At 40.2% G+C, this 13,184-nt stretch overlaps 1 protein-coding gene across 1 annotated transcript in view; it reads left to right on the plus strand.

The window, feature by feature from the left end:
* The window catches only part of HPSE2 (heparanase 2 (inactive)), a 569,682-nt gene that overhangs the window by 534,264 nt on the left and 22,234 nt on the right, over nt 1-13,184 (plus strand). The window contains exon 10 of the mRNA XM_079900324.1: nt 6,954-7,099. Within this exon, the coding sequence (XP_079756450.1) occupies nt 6,954-7,099 (146 nt within the window). The remainder of the gene's footprint in view (nt 1-6,953; nt 7,100-13,184) is intronic.

The following is a 13,184-nucleotide window of genomic DNA, read 5'->3' on the forward strand; positions in this document are numbered from 1 at the left end:
ATATTTCCAGGTATATTATCTCATTAAATCCCTATGAGGAAACTGAGTTTTATTTTATTTTATTTTAAACATTTTTTATTTCTTTAATGTTGTATCTATTTTATTTATTTATTTTTGGCTGCATTGGGTCTTCATTGCTGTGCGCAGGCTTTCTCTAGTTGCGGTGAGCGGGGGCACCCCGTTTTTTTTTTAACATCTTTATTTGAGTATAATTGCTTTACAATGGTGTGTTAGTTTATGCTTTATAACAAAGTGAATCAGCTATACATATACACACATCCCCATATGTCTTCCCTCTTGTGTCTCCCTCTCTCCCACCCTCTCTATTCCACCCCTCTAGGTGGTCACAAAGCACCAAGCTGATCTCCCTGTGCTATGTGGCTGCTTCCCACTAGCTATCGGTTTTACATTTGGTAGCGTATATAGTCATGTACCACAATGCTCATTGCAGCTCTATTTACAATAGCCAGGACATGGAAGCAACCTCAGTGTCCATTGACAGATGAATGGATAAAGAAAGTGTGGCACATATATACAATGGAATATTACTCAGCCATAAAAAGAAACGAAATTGAGTTATTTGTAGCAGGGGCTACTCTTCGTTGCAGTGTTCTCGTTGTGGTGGCTTCTCAGCGCAGGCTTCTCTCGTTGTGGAGCACAGGCTCTAGGTGCGTGGGCTTCAGTAGTTGTGGCACACGGGCTCAGTAGTTGTGGCTCACGGGCTCTAGAGCGCAGGCTCAGTAGCTGTGGCACAGGGGCTTAGTTGCTCCACGTCACGTGGGATCTTCCCAGACCAGGGCTTGAACCCGTGCCCCTTGCATTGGCAGGCGGATTCTCAACCACTGCGCCACCAGGAAGCCCCGGAAACTGAGATTTAGAGATAATAAATAACTTTCCAGGATTTGAATATATATCTTTCAACTCTAAGCAAATTAATTGTCCACTTTTGTTTCTCTGAGAAGCCTTCCTGGAATCCCCTGGTCATAAATAATCGTTTTGGCGTCTGAATTCCCTAAGTTCTACGAGTGGTTCCCGCTTCTGTGGTGTTTACTTTAGCCAGCCTCATTTTACAGAGAATTGCTTACATGTGTCTTGACCCCTAGGTTCCTTGAGGACAGGAAGATGTCCTGTTCATCTTAGTATCACTTGGACTGAGCAGAATATCTGCATGCCACTAATATGTGCTCAGAAAGTGCTTGTAGAATGGAAGATGTATTCGCAGGCCTCACATGGGTGGTCAGAGCCTAAGGCCACAGCCCAGCACCCCTTCCCCACTCCTAGTTCTGTAGTGTATCACCAAGGGTCTCATGGTCACGCAGTGTGGACCACCCAGGCTGCAAGCCCAAGCCCTGATCACATTTCCATCAGCAGCTGCCCCTTGCCACCTTTCCAGCCTAGTGGTGCACACTCCAAAGCTACAGTCCACTCCCAGGAAGCCAGACTCCAGGTTGAGGTCCACACAGGTTCTGGCAACAAGACTCCTTCGCTGACCATACACCCCGCCCAGACTGGGTCACGTGTATGATACTATACGGTCTCATAGAGTTCTCCATTACCATTTGTTCTATTGAAATTAATTGCATAACTCATTGGCTTAAGGACTGTTTTTCTTGATAAGATTTATAAACTTCATGATGGCAAGAACTGTATTTGTCTTATTCACCACTATGTTCCTAATGCCTAGCATGGAGCCTTGAACATAGTACACATTCCATAATTGAATTCTAGCACCTCCTATAAGCCAGGCACTCTACTAGGCATGGGCTTTAGGAATGAGTAAGTAGTCTTAGACCTTGAGGAACACATCGTTCAGTGATTAATCCAGTAAATTCTGCAACCCTCTGTCAATTTCTTTTTTTTTTCCCATTTATTTTGGTTGAACTTACTCTATATACTGTGTTTTCCAGCTTTCAGACCACAATTGACTTTCTGACAAATACTAAAGAAAAAGAAAATATTTAAAACCTCTGTCTTTTTAGTGTCATCTGTTACTAATTTTCCCTCTCCAACTAATAAATGGACTCTATTTTTCTTCAACTTCTTCTCATGTCTGACACACTTAAAGAATGTTTGTTTGGGGCTCTCTTTGTCCCTTGAAAATTGCAATGCATTCCTTGCTTTGGATTTTTTTATTGTTGACATGAAAAGCTATTATATTTGCCTTCCTTTTTTATGACTGTTATTGTTTGAAAAGTTCTCTTTCTATTGCATCTTTCATGCACTGTCCTTTTGTTGTTGTTGCTGTTGTTAGATATATATGTGCATTCTTTATTTTTTTCCTATCTCATCTATGCATAAAGATAATTTTTCTGCATTTTCATGTCATTGCCTTAAGAGATATTCAGGAATTATTCCATTTGTTTAATTTTATTTGTGATTATATAAATGGCACATATCATAGCAAAATAAAAGAAAGGAGAAAGGGAGGGAGGGAGGAAGGAAATATAATTTGGTTCTGCTGCTTTACATGAGGGAGAGATAAGGACAGTGAGAGAGGGAAAGTGGAGTTTTTTAAAAAGAGGCAGGCTAAATAGGGAACTGAGAAAAGAATAAGGGTGAGAGAGGCGTCTGAAGGTGGTGCACGGAGCTAAGTAAAGGTGCAAATTTCACATTCACTTTGGCTTTAACCTACTGTCAGCTGACTTACCAACCCAAATCCTAGATTCCCCCGAGGGGAATCTACATTCTACTTTGATTAAAGACTTAACTATGAAAGAAAAACTCTAAAAGTTTTAAAAGAAAACATAAAATATCTTTATGAAATAGACATGAGGAAGGACTTCTTAACACAAAAATAAATAGATATTTTATGCCCACTAGACTGGCAAAAATTAAGAAGTGTGAAAATAACAGGTGTTAGCAAGGATGTGGATCACAGGGAACACATACAGACACTGCTGGAGGAAGTGTAACTTGGAATAATTGGAATCACTTTGGAAAACAGTTTGGCATTATCCTGTAAACCTGAATATTTTTATACCTGCGTGTTACCCAGCAATTCCAGTACTACAGTTTGTACTATAGAACCGTGCTTCTCTTAACTTTGACAAGCAACCGAATCACCTAGAGAGCCACACAATTTGGGGGCCTCACCCCTGGAGATTCTGATTCAGTACATCTAGGATAAAGTCCATGTATGTGCATTCCTAAGAAGCACCCAAGTGATGAGGCACTGCTGGTTTCCAATCACAATTGGAGTAATGCTTCTCCAGATTTCTTCACCTGGGTCTTAGGAAACAGGAACAAGAATGTTCAAAGACACGTTGTTCATAATAGCAAAACTCTGGACACAACTCAAATATCTATCAGCGAATAACGGATAAATAAATTGTAATATTTTTACACAATGGAGTATCATACAATATTGAAAATGAATAAACTGTAAGTACGCATAACTACCTGGATGAATCGTTGAAGCATAATGTTAAGTGAAAAAAGTAAGTCAAAGAAAACTACATACAGCGTGATACCACTTTTATAAAGCTAACAAATTAAATAATATATTGCTTAGGAGCAAATATATATATATATGGATAAAACTAAACTATGAAGGAAGGGAATGAAAAACATATAAACGAGAAAAGGAAGACTCACATAACTAAATGCAACAGTGTGGGTATTATGGTAGCTTTTAAGATGGATGGTGGGTTCTCATATGCTTCAGAACTGTCATTAAGTTACATATATTCTCCTGTATATGGAAAACATATACATAAGAACTTGAAGCTATATTTAAAGAAAATTCTCACAGGTTGAAGAAAAGGCTTAGTCTTTCTGATTAAAAGTAGTCCCCAGTGGTGCTTTGTGACCGCCTGGAGGGGTGGGATAGGGAGGGTGGGAGGGAGGGAGACGCAAGAGGGAAGAGATATGGGAACATATGTATATGTATAACTGATTCACTTTGTTATAAAGCAGAAACTAACACACCATCGTAAAGCAATTATACCCCAATAAAGATGTTAAAAGTCCCCAAATACAGGCAAATTAATGCAGAAACTCACATTGACACATTCCTGGTAAAAATTCAAATATCAAGGATAAAACATGACTCCTATAAGCATCCTGGCAGGACACAAAAGATAGAAAACAAACAGGCTAACCAAACATAGAAAGAAATTCATGCTAGCTTCAAACTTCTCTGCAACAACTGCTGCAAAAAAATAATTTCAGAATTTATTTGGAAAAATAAATGAATATTACTAATTAAGGAACATTTGAACAAAGAAAGGAAAATTATAATGAAATGAACTTGAATCTCTAGATATTAAATGCTAACTATAATAATGAAAATGATGTGAAACTGATTTTTTAAAAATAGAGAGTGCAGGGCTTTCCTGGTGGCGCAGTGGTTGAGAGTCCGCCTGCCGATGCAGGGGACACGGGTTCGTGCCCCAGTCCAGGAAGATCCCACATGCCACGGAGCGGCTGGGCCCGTGAGCCATGGCCTCTGGGCCTGCGCGTCCGGAGCCTGTGCTCCACAATGGGAGAGGCCACAACAGTGAGAGGCCCACATACTGCAAAAAAAAAAAAAAAATAGAGAGTTCAGTAGAATAGAATAGAAAATCCAGACACAGAATTATATATAACATTTCTTATCAGTATATGTATCATGATATACATATCATAAACTATTATATATGACATATGCATATATTTATATGTTTTTATGTGTTATATATAACATGATTTTAAATATGTTATATAATACACATTATTATATATAATTATATATCATTTATATTATATATCACAATGTATATTATATTGTACATATGTGTGTATGTATATATATATGTATAGTATATATGTATTATAATATATATACACATTATACCATATCATATATTGTATAATATATACAATATACATTATAATACAATATAGTATATACAGTATATTATATATTAGATAATAACAGACATGATAATGTATAATATTATATAATATAAACATTTATATTTCATATGTATAAATTTTAGTTTGTGATAAAGGTGGGTTTAGGGATAGGTTATTCACTATATGATGCTACAACAACTAGTAGATAATTTAGACAATAGTAAAGTTAGTACCATACACCCAAATATTTTTCAGTGAATTAAAAGTTTAAATTTTTAAATGATAATATAAAAAGAACTAGAAAAAATATCAGTGAAGATTGATCTTACCTTTGTGTGTGGAAGGACTTTCTAAGGATAAAAGAAAAAGAAGAAATCAAAAGAAAAAGATTGATATATTTTTCTATAAAAATTTTTGAAATTCTTCATGTCAAAAAAATCATAAAAAGTGATAAAAAGCAAACTACAAATTTGGACAGAATATTTGTTTCATAAATATTCCAAAGGATTCTTACCACTAATATTAAAAGATATGTTACAAATCAATGAGAAAAAGGTGGACATCCCATTGGAAATACTGTGAATGTGATAATCTCTTCACAGAGATTACTTCAAATCAAAGACACAGAAATTGTAGTCAAGTATGAGCAATGAATTTTTTTTATCTATATGATTGACAATAATGAAATATTTGCTATTTTAAATATAAGGAAACCATATTTAGCAGCCATCCTAAGTCCACTTAAAGTTAATTAAGGTAAATGGGCAAGGCTTAGTGCTCAGGGCAGATCTGGAGCTATTCTGGAGACAAACAAGCTCTGGGACTTTGTTCTGATTTATTCAATTCACCAGACATTTTTAAGCAGCTGATGTTATAGGTGACCACAAAAGGGAAAAAAAAAAAAAAAGATTATTGAAAGATGAAGGCTGAGAAGACATGATTGATGTCTTTAAGGTCTTGAACAGAATGCCTGCACTGAAGAGTATGTTCACTGAATTCCAGAAATGGGGGGAGGGGGGAAGCTCCTAAACAAATTAGGAGGCCCTATTTACATGGTGAGTTATAAACACTGAAGTCATTACCCCATAATAGGGTTTAAGAGCAAATACAAAACAAATACAAAATATGTTTTGTATCCAATATAAAAATAAAACATGATAATAGCAAATACAGTAGAAATTAAGGTGGCAGTAAATAGGCATTTGTAAGTTCAAACTCCTGTGTGGATTACAGATTGAGTATTTATTTATTTATTTGTTTATTTATTTATTTATTGGCGGTACGCGGGCCTCTCACTGTTGTGGCCTCTCCTGCTGCGGAGCACAGGCTCCGGACGCGCAGGCTCAGCAGCCATGGCTCACGGGCCCAGCCGCTTCGCGGCATGTGGGATCCTCCCGGACCGGGGCACGAACCCGTGTCCCCTGCATCAGCAGGCGGACTCCCAACCACTGCGTCACCAGGGAAGCCCCTGAGTATTTATTAATCAACTACAAATGGACCCTGGAATGTTTAAAAGCACCACATTGTTTTTAGTTTAGAATTATTGAGGGTGACCAAGAATTAGCACCATGGTTTGCAGACATTCTTCTGTTTGTATTTTCACCTCTGGAATCAGGACTCTGGTCTCCTGTCTGGAGGAACGTCATCCTCCTCCCACCACATTAATAGTGACAATATTTGGAGGATGCTATGTTGGATTCTCACATTGGTGACAATCGCGAAGATTGGAAATCTTCCATCCTATAATTAAACAGAAGTCATAAACCAGTATGAAAGTAAAGTCATAGGAAAAGAAAGTTGAAAATTCAAGGCCCAGCTGGTTGGTCTTTTATATGTGAAAAACTGATTCATTTGCTTTGTATGCCACTCGGGGCTCGCCCCACTGACACTTCCTCATTTGGCCAGCTGCAAAGGCCACTTTAGATAATGCCCACTTCATTATGAACCGAAAATGAGCACTTCATTGGGGTGATCATGCTTACAGGGTTAGGGTCTCGCTGGTCCTGATTCACCATATTCCTGGTAAGAAGTGGATTCTGGCCTGCGTGTTTGTATGTTTACTCAGAACACCTGAATGTGTGTCTATCTCTGACTCTCTGCCTCTCTGTTCTCCTCAGGACTACTGGCTCTCTCTCCTTTACAAGCGCCTGATTGGCCCCAAGGTCTTGGCTGTGCATGTGGCTGGGCTCCAGCGGAAGCCACGGCCAGGCCGAGTGATCCGGGACAAACTAAGGATTTATGCTCACTGCACAAACCACCACAAGTAAGTCTGCAGAGAGATGGCACAGAAAGCCACCCCTGGGGAGCTTCAGGCCCCTTTGAGAATTTCATATATGGGGCCCCTTCAAGACTTATTGAAAACCACTTCTGGATTCACTTTACCTGCTCTTTGCAGGTTTCAAATGGTTTCTGATAAACAGCTTTTTCTCCAAGTAAACCCCCTCTCTCACACTTACAGGATTTATTCATAAAATGTTCATAAAAATACATGCCATTTGTTCATTTACTTCTTCATCCAACAAATTTTTACTGAGCATTTTCTCTCAGCCAGTTGATGTAATGTCCAGGAGGCTTATTTATATGCCTATGCCTGAACCAAGGGTAGAGATATAAAATCTGTTCCTAAGATACACCAGGCGAGCTTGAGGAAATAAGTCTACATCTCTAAGATGCATTTTGGAGAGCTATACCACTAGAAACCTAACCATATACCAGTGCATCCCAAACTGAGAGTGCCCAAAAGTAGTCAGGCCAGCTTTAGAGCTATTTCAGTATTTGGAAAACCTTTTCAGCTATTTTAAAGGTTAAATAAAATCTAGGCTTCCTCTTTTAGGGGGCCGGACTTTGAACAATCAGCACGGTAACAGGTATGATTATGTTCTTTTTCATCTGAAGCTCTGGTTGTCAGAGTTGTCTTTTAAAAAATAGGAAAAATATTAGTAAATAAATAAAGTTTGGCAGATAAAATATTTTAAAACGTGAGGTTCATAAGGTAAAAACTTAAAACTGAGCCTAAAGCAAAACCCATCAGACCAAATATGGCTTTCTTACATCGCTGTCTGTTTAAGGAACAGAGTAGGCAGCTCTGGAAGTAAGAACTTTTCTCTTCCTGCAGAGAAACCTTGTGTGGAGTGGGAGTGAGGGAGGAGGAGGCACGTGCCCCCAGCCAGATCTTCACTCCAGTGAGCCTGTCAGGAGCTGATCACGGGTAGTGGAGGCACAAAGAGCTCCAGCGGTCAGGTTACAACAGACGCTCCTTCCCCTTCCTTGATGACAGAGGAGCCAAGCCAGTTAATTTATCAGGATAAGATTTTTCAAAGACTCACTCTGAGCATAGCGGGGTCAGGGGCCAGTTGTCTTGTCTGTAGATACAAGTGCCTATTGTGGATGAGTGGAGGCTGGTTTGGGCAGAGGCCAGAGGCTTTCAACGTCCCTTTTGCTCAACAGGAAGCTCAATCCAATACCTGACTGAGAGTGACTGCTTTATGGCCTTGGCTGGAGTTATCTGATCACCACACAAGGAAACATTGTATTCCTTGTCTCCACCCTGGCCTTGAGGTAACCACCCAAAAGGTGGACCCCCAGCTTCAAGAGAGAAAAATTACTCTTGGCACCTTTTGTCTCTTTTGGGAAGCACATCAGTATGTGCCCTTTATACTACAGGTCTGAGGACGCAGGGGAAAATGTCAGTAGTCAAGCCACGGGCTTAGCAGAATTTGAGGGTCTTCACAGAGGTCTCTTCACATTGTTTCATCCCAGTGTTCATCCTGACGTTCTTTGACATTCTCGTGGGAAGTTGTCACTAATGTTCTGAATATACTGTGCCCTCAGGGCCAGTGCCTCATGCATTTTTGTATTCTTGGTGTCCAGTAGAGTGACGGGCCTGAGGAAGGTCTCAGTGAATGTTTGATGAATGGGCGAGTGAATGAATGCAGAAATAGGGCATCCAGACATCACTGATGATTTACAGTTATAGATCTCTTTCCCTTTGCTGTTACCACACTGGCCAGAAGGAAGGGGTGTGGTGGAATGGTTAAGAATTCTGCCATTCGCTAGCATCAAATCATTCATTGCATTCAATATTCTCTCTCCATCACCAGGTCTCCTCTGCTTTCTATGGAAAGTCACTCCAGAACCTCTCTGGGGAAACAGTGCCACTGTGCTTCTGTCAGTTCCATCCCTCTTTCTCCCTGTTACATAAAAGAAAGAAATGACTTTACTAATCTATTCCACAGATGACCTTAGTGATTACTGGGGTGAAGGTCTTTTTGTTCCTATTAGAGAAGAAAGCCCACAGTGGATACACTGAGCTGGCTGAGTTTGCAGATCTTCTCCATGTTAGTGGGTGTCCGGTGCCTTAGATAGGTGGGCGCAAAGATAGAAGTGTCTCTGCTCCTTCTCTGTGGGAAGCCACGTGCCCTGTCTGTGCCCCCTCATCCTGCATAGCAGTCACGAGGAAGCACTCCTGGTTCACTTATTTATTTGTGGCCAAAGAAGCCAAGGTCACAGAAATGTCCCAGAGTGGGCATGTTAGCTTCACGCTGTCCAGTCTTGACCAATACTCTGAAAATATATATCCTTGCTCAAAATAGGGAATTGGGTGGAAAAGTATAAGTTTACCAGTAGAATAAACCAAAGAAGGGGTCTTTTAAAATAATTCCTGCACTCCAGTCTGTATTGAACACTTGCTGTGTGCCAAGCATCTTGCCAGATATTCGCATTTGTATTATTGTATTAAATTCCAAAGGTTCTATGGTATCACACGTATAGGCAAGTAGCAACATTAATAATGTAAAGATTTTTACATTTGGAAAGAACCCTTAGAGATCTTTGGCCTGGTGTCCTATATAACACAGAAATGCCCTTTACAATCTCCCTGACAGTCATGAACCTCTACTTGAATACCTCACTCCCTCTCATGGCATCTCTTAGACCGTGAGTCGTTTCTGACCTAGTAGACGATTGTCTTTTATGACTGATTTAGGATAAAGAGTTAGATACTCATACCAACACTAGCAGGTGATTTTCTGCTTTCTGTTCTAGAACCAACAAATTAGGACAGTGGCAGCATAGCAATTCTCACCCTAAGTCTTCTTATTCAGAGAACGAATAAGTTTTGACTAGGAAACCTTCTTTTTCTAAACCATTCTGCTAGCACAATGTATGTTTCTGGGAGGAGCTGAGGTCCTTAGCCAAGTTCAGAACCAGTTGAAGCCTGGTGGATACTGAAGCAAAATTGAGCCTTTTGGGGTTCAAGTTCGTTTATTATTGGCAAAGCACAACTTCCTGTTTTTCAGAAGAAGTTTTTTTAAAGACTCATAAAAAGGTTCCTGAGGCTTCTTGGACATCAAATCGCTCTTACAAAACAATACTTTGATGAGTTAAGTGTAAATGAATCAGAAACATGTGGATTAAATTTCCCTTAAAATACACAACGCTTTGAAATTAGGGGAAAAGATGTTTGGCAAAATATGGCCTGACTTTTACCGAACCTAAGAACTTTGAATTAGATTTGGAGATAATGGACCAACACAGTTTTCAAACACGTAGACTTTCACTGGAAATGGCCACGGATTTCAAAGCATCACCCTCCCTTCCCTTTCCTAGTCTCCCAGCTTCACTGGAGACATTTCTAGAACAGGGACTGTTTTTCATCTGTAAGTCAAGATGCACCTCCCCATATGACACCCCTCGCCTCTTCTATCCATGATATTCCAGGCCCAGTCCCCACTCCTGACTCACTTCCTCCCCCTCCCACATGGCAACATAGGGATGTCAGGCAGCAAAAGAACAGCCAGAAAGATGAACTCCAGATACACGCATTCTCTGCTGGTGACAAAGTCTTACCATGAGTGAGACATGGAACAAGACAGATGTTCTACCAGACAGCAGGGGCATTAACTAAGAGAACAAAAAGCCCCCTGGACTTGACAGCATCAGAAGGTCAGCAGTTGCCTCCAGTCCACACCTTCAGTAAGACCCCATTTCCTTAGGGAACAGATAGTCCTCCAAGATTATTCTTCTGTCGGCAGAGAATGTACATTCTTCAGGAATCTGGTTTCTCAACATAGTACTTTCAGGTTGGTGCTGCATTCCCCAGCCAAGAATGTGTCTTCACAGCCAAAGGCCTCTGCTTAATGTCCTTGCCCATCGGCCAAGCAGGGAAAGCAATGATCGAGGGGGTCTTCAATGCCAGCTCCTACCTGAGGAGGCTCCGTGAGCTCTGTGAGAGCCTCGGCCAGTTGGTGTCTGGGCTGGCTTTCAGTACTGGCTTGTCTCCCCCAGTGGAACTGTGTAAATGGAAATCAGACCACTGCCGAGCAGCTTGAAAAGATAGCTTTCCCTGAAGCAGTGGTGTGATTTCAGGTCTCCCTCCCACCCACCACTTCCCCACATGCCTCCCTTCTCCTCTGCCATCTCCAAGGGCTCATTCTGCCCCAGCTCTGCAGAGGAGAAACTCCTAAATGCAAACACGCAGCTCTGTCCGCCTCCGCTGCTAGCCTTTGAGAAGGTTGTTTGATGGGAGTTAGCAGAAGGCTTCACCACAGTCTGTGAAAATTGGTACTCATGCACGCCTGCTTTTGCTCACACGCTGAAGCCCACAGTGCCTGTAGTTAATGTAGTTTTGCACACAGCTAAGCTAAGCTTAAAGCCACCAATGGAATTTAGTTGGTGTTCTTTAATGTTGCTAAATGCTAACATTGGCTAGCAGCATCTTTCTTCAGATCTCTGATGACACGAGTCTGCACAAATAAATTGGCATTCTCTCCTGACCTAACTCGTTGGCTCCAAAAGCTAGTTCACATGCTTCAGGGGACTGAGAAGAAGGACCAGAGGAGGAGGGACCAAATAGAAGAGTCATTTAATAATTTATCAGAATATCAATTCAGGTATCCAAAAAACCTTGAATGCAATAATGTACCCTCCTACAGATGCAAGGAAAATCATCAGACACACAGCCAAAACGGTATACTCTGGGGATTCTTCTCATAACCTTAATGGATTGCTCTAGGCAAGTGGTTCCCAGACCAAACTCATCTGCCAAATATCTTGGAAAGATTTTTTTTAATATCGATTCCCAGACCCCAATCACAAATGGATTAAATAAAGGGATGAGACCTGGAAACTGTATTCTGTATTTTTTTTTAGTCCAAGTTATCACAATGACTGGCCCTTGGTCACTCAACTCTTAATTAGCACATTTAGAGGCATAGATGAGTGACCCAGAGGCTGAGCTGTGCTGTTTCTGCAGAGAATGATATTTTCCTGTGGGCACAGTTGACTTAGAGTTGCTCTGAATTTCTCCTTTGAAAGCAGGATGGGGCCATTTTTTAAACCTGTGCTGGTTTAAAAGGATTCCAAAAAGTGAATAGTTATATAATCATGGGGTAGGTAAAGTAGCAAAAGTAGAAATCAAAAAGATCAATAAATTTGACTGCCTAGAAGTTTTGAACTTTTATACATCAGAATACAACGCGAACAAACTGAATCAGTCAAAGAAAACTGGGAAAAATTTTGCAATATACATGCAAACAAAGGATCACTATCTTTAATAAATAAATAGTTTTTATATATCAATAGAAAAATGGGCAAAGGCCATGAACAGTCAGTTTACAAAAGAAGAAGTAGCAAAGAGACAAATGAAAAAAAATACTGTGCCTCAGTGTGAATTTTTTAAAAATACAAATTAATACAACATTGAAATCCCATTATCACCTCTCAGGTTGAGAAAGATATTTTAAAAGGTTAATATCCAGTGTTCTTAGGGGTATGAGGATATGGGTGCTCTCATACGTAGGTGATCAGAGCAAACTGATACAAGCTTTCTAGATAATATCCATATTATCAAAATGTGTATATTAGTCAGGATAGATGAGGTTATGCTCTGATAACAAAGGACCTCCAAATCTCCATGGCTTTCAACAAGAAAATGTATTTCTCTTTCACATTACTTGTCTGTCATGGCTCAGCTGTATATCTCTCCACATCATCCTCATTCCAGGATGCAGATCAATAGAGCAGCCTCTCTCAAGAACATTGTCAGTCTTCTGGCAGAGGGAAAAGAGACATGGCAAAATATGGGCTGCTTACTAAAGCCTCTGCCCCAGAGGTTTTAACATGTCCACCCACATTGCATTGACCAAAGCCAATCATGTGATCACTCTAGTGTTCAACAGAGCAGGGACAAAATAATCTTCCCACAGAGAGGGGCACCAACTGGGTAGGAATCAGATTTGGTGAGGAATCATACACTGCATTCCCTTTGACCTAGTGTTTCCAACTTCCAGCACTTTATCCATCAGAAATAATCATGAAGTGCAAAAAGTTTATATAAATGAAGTCCTGCA

The sequence above is a fragment of the Stenella coeruleoalba genome, assembly GCF_951394435.1.
Source record: "Stenella coeruleoalba genome assembly, chromosome: 16".
Classification (NCBI taxonomy): Eukaryota; Metazoa; Chordata; class Mammalia; order Artiodactyla; family Delphinidae; genus Stenella; species Stenella coeruleoalba.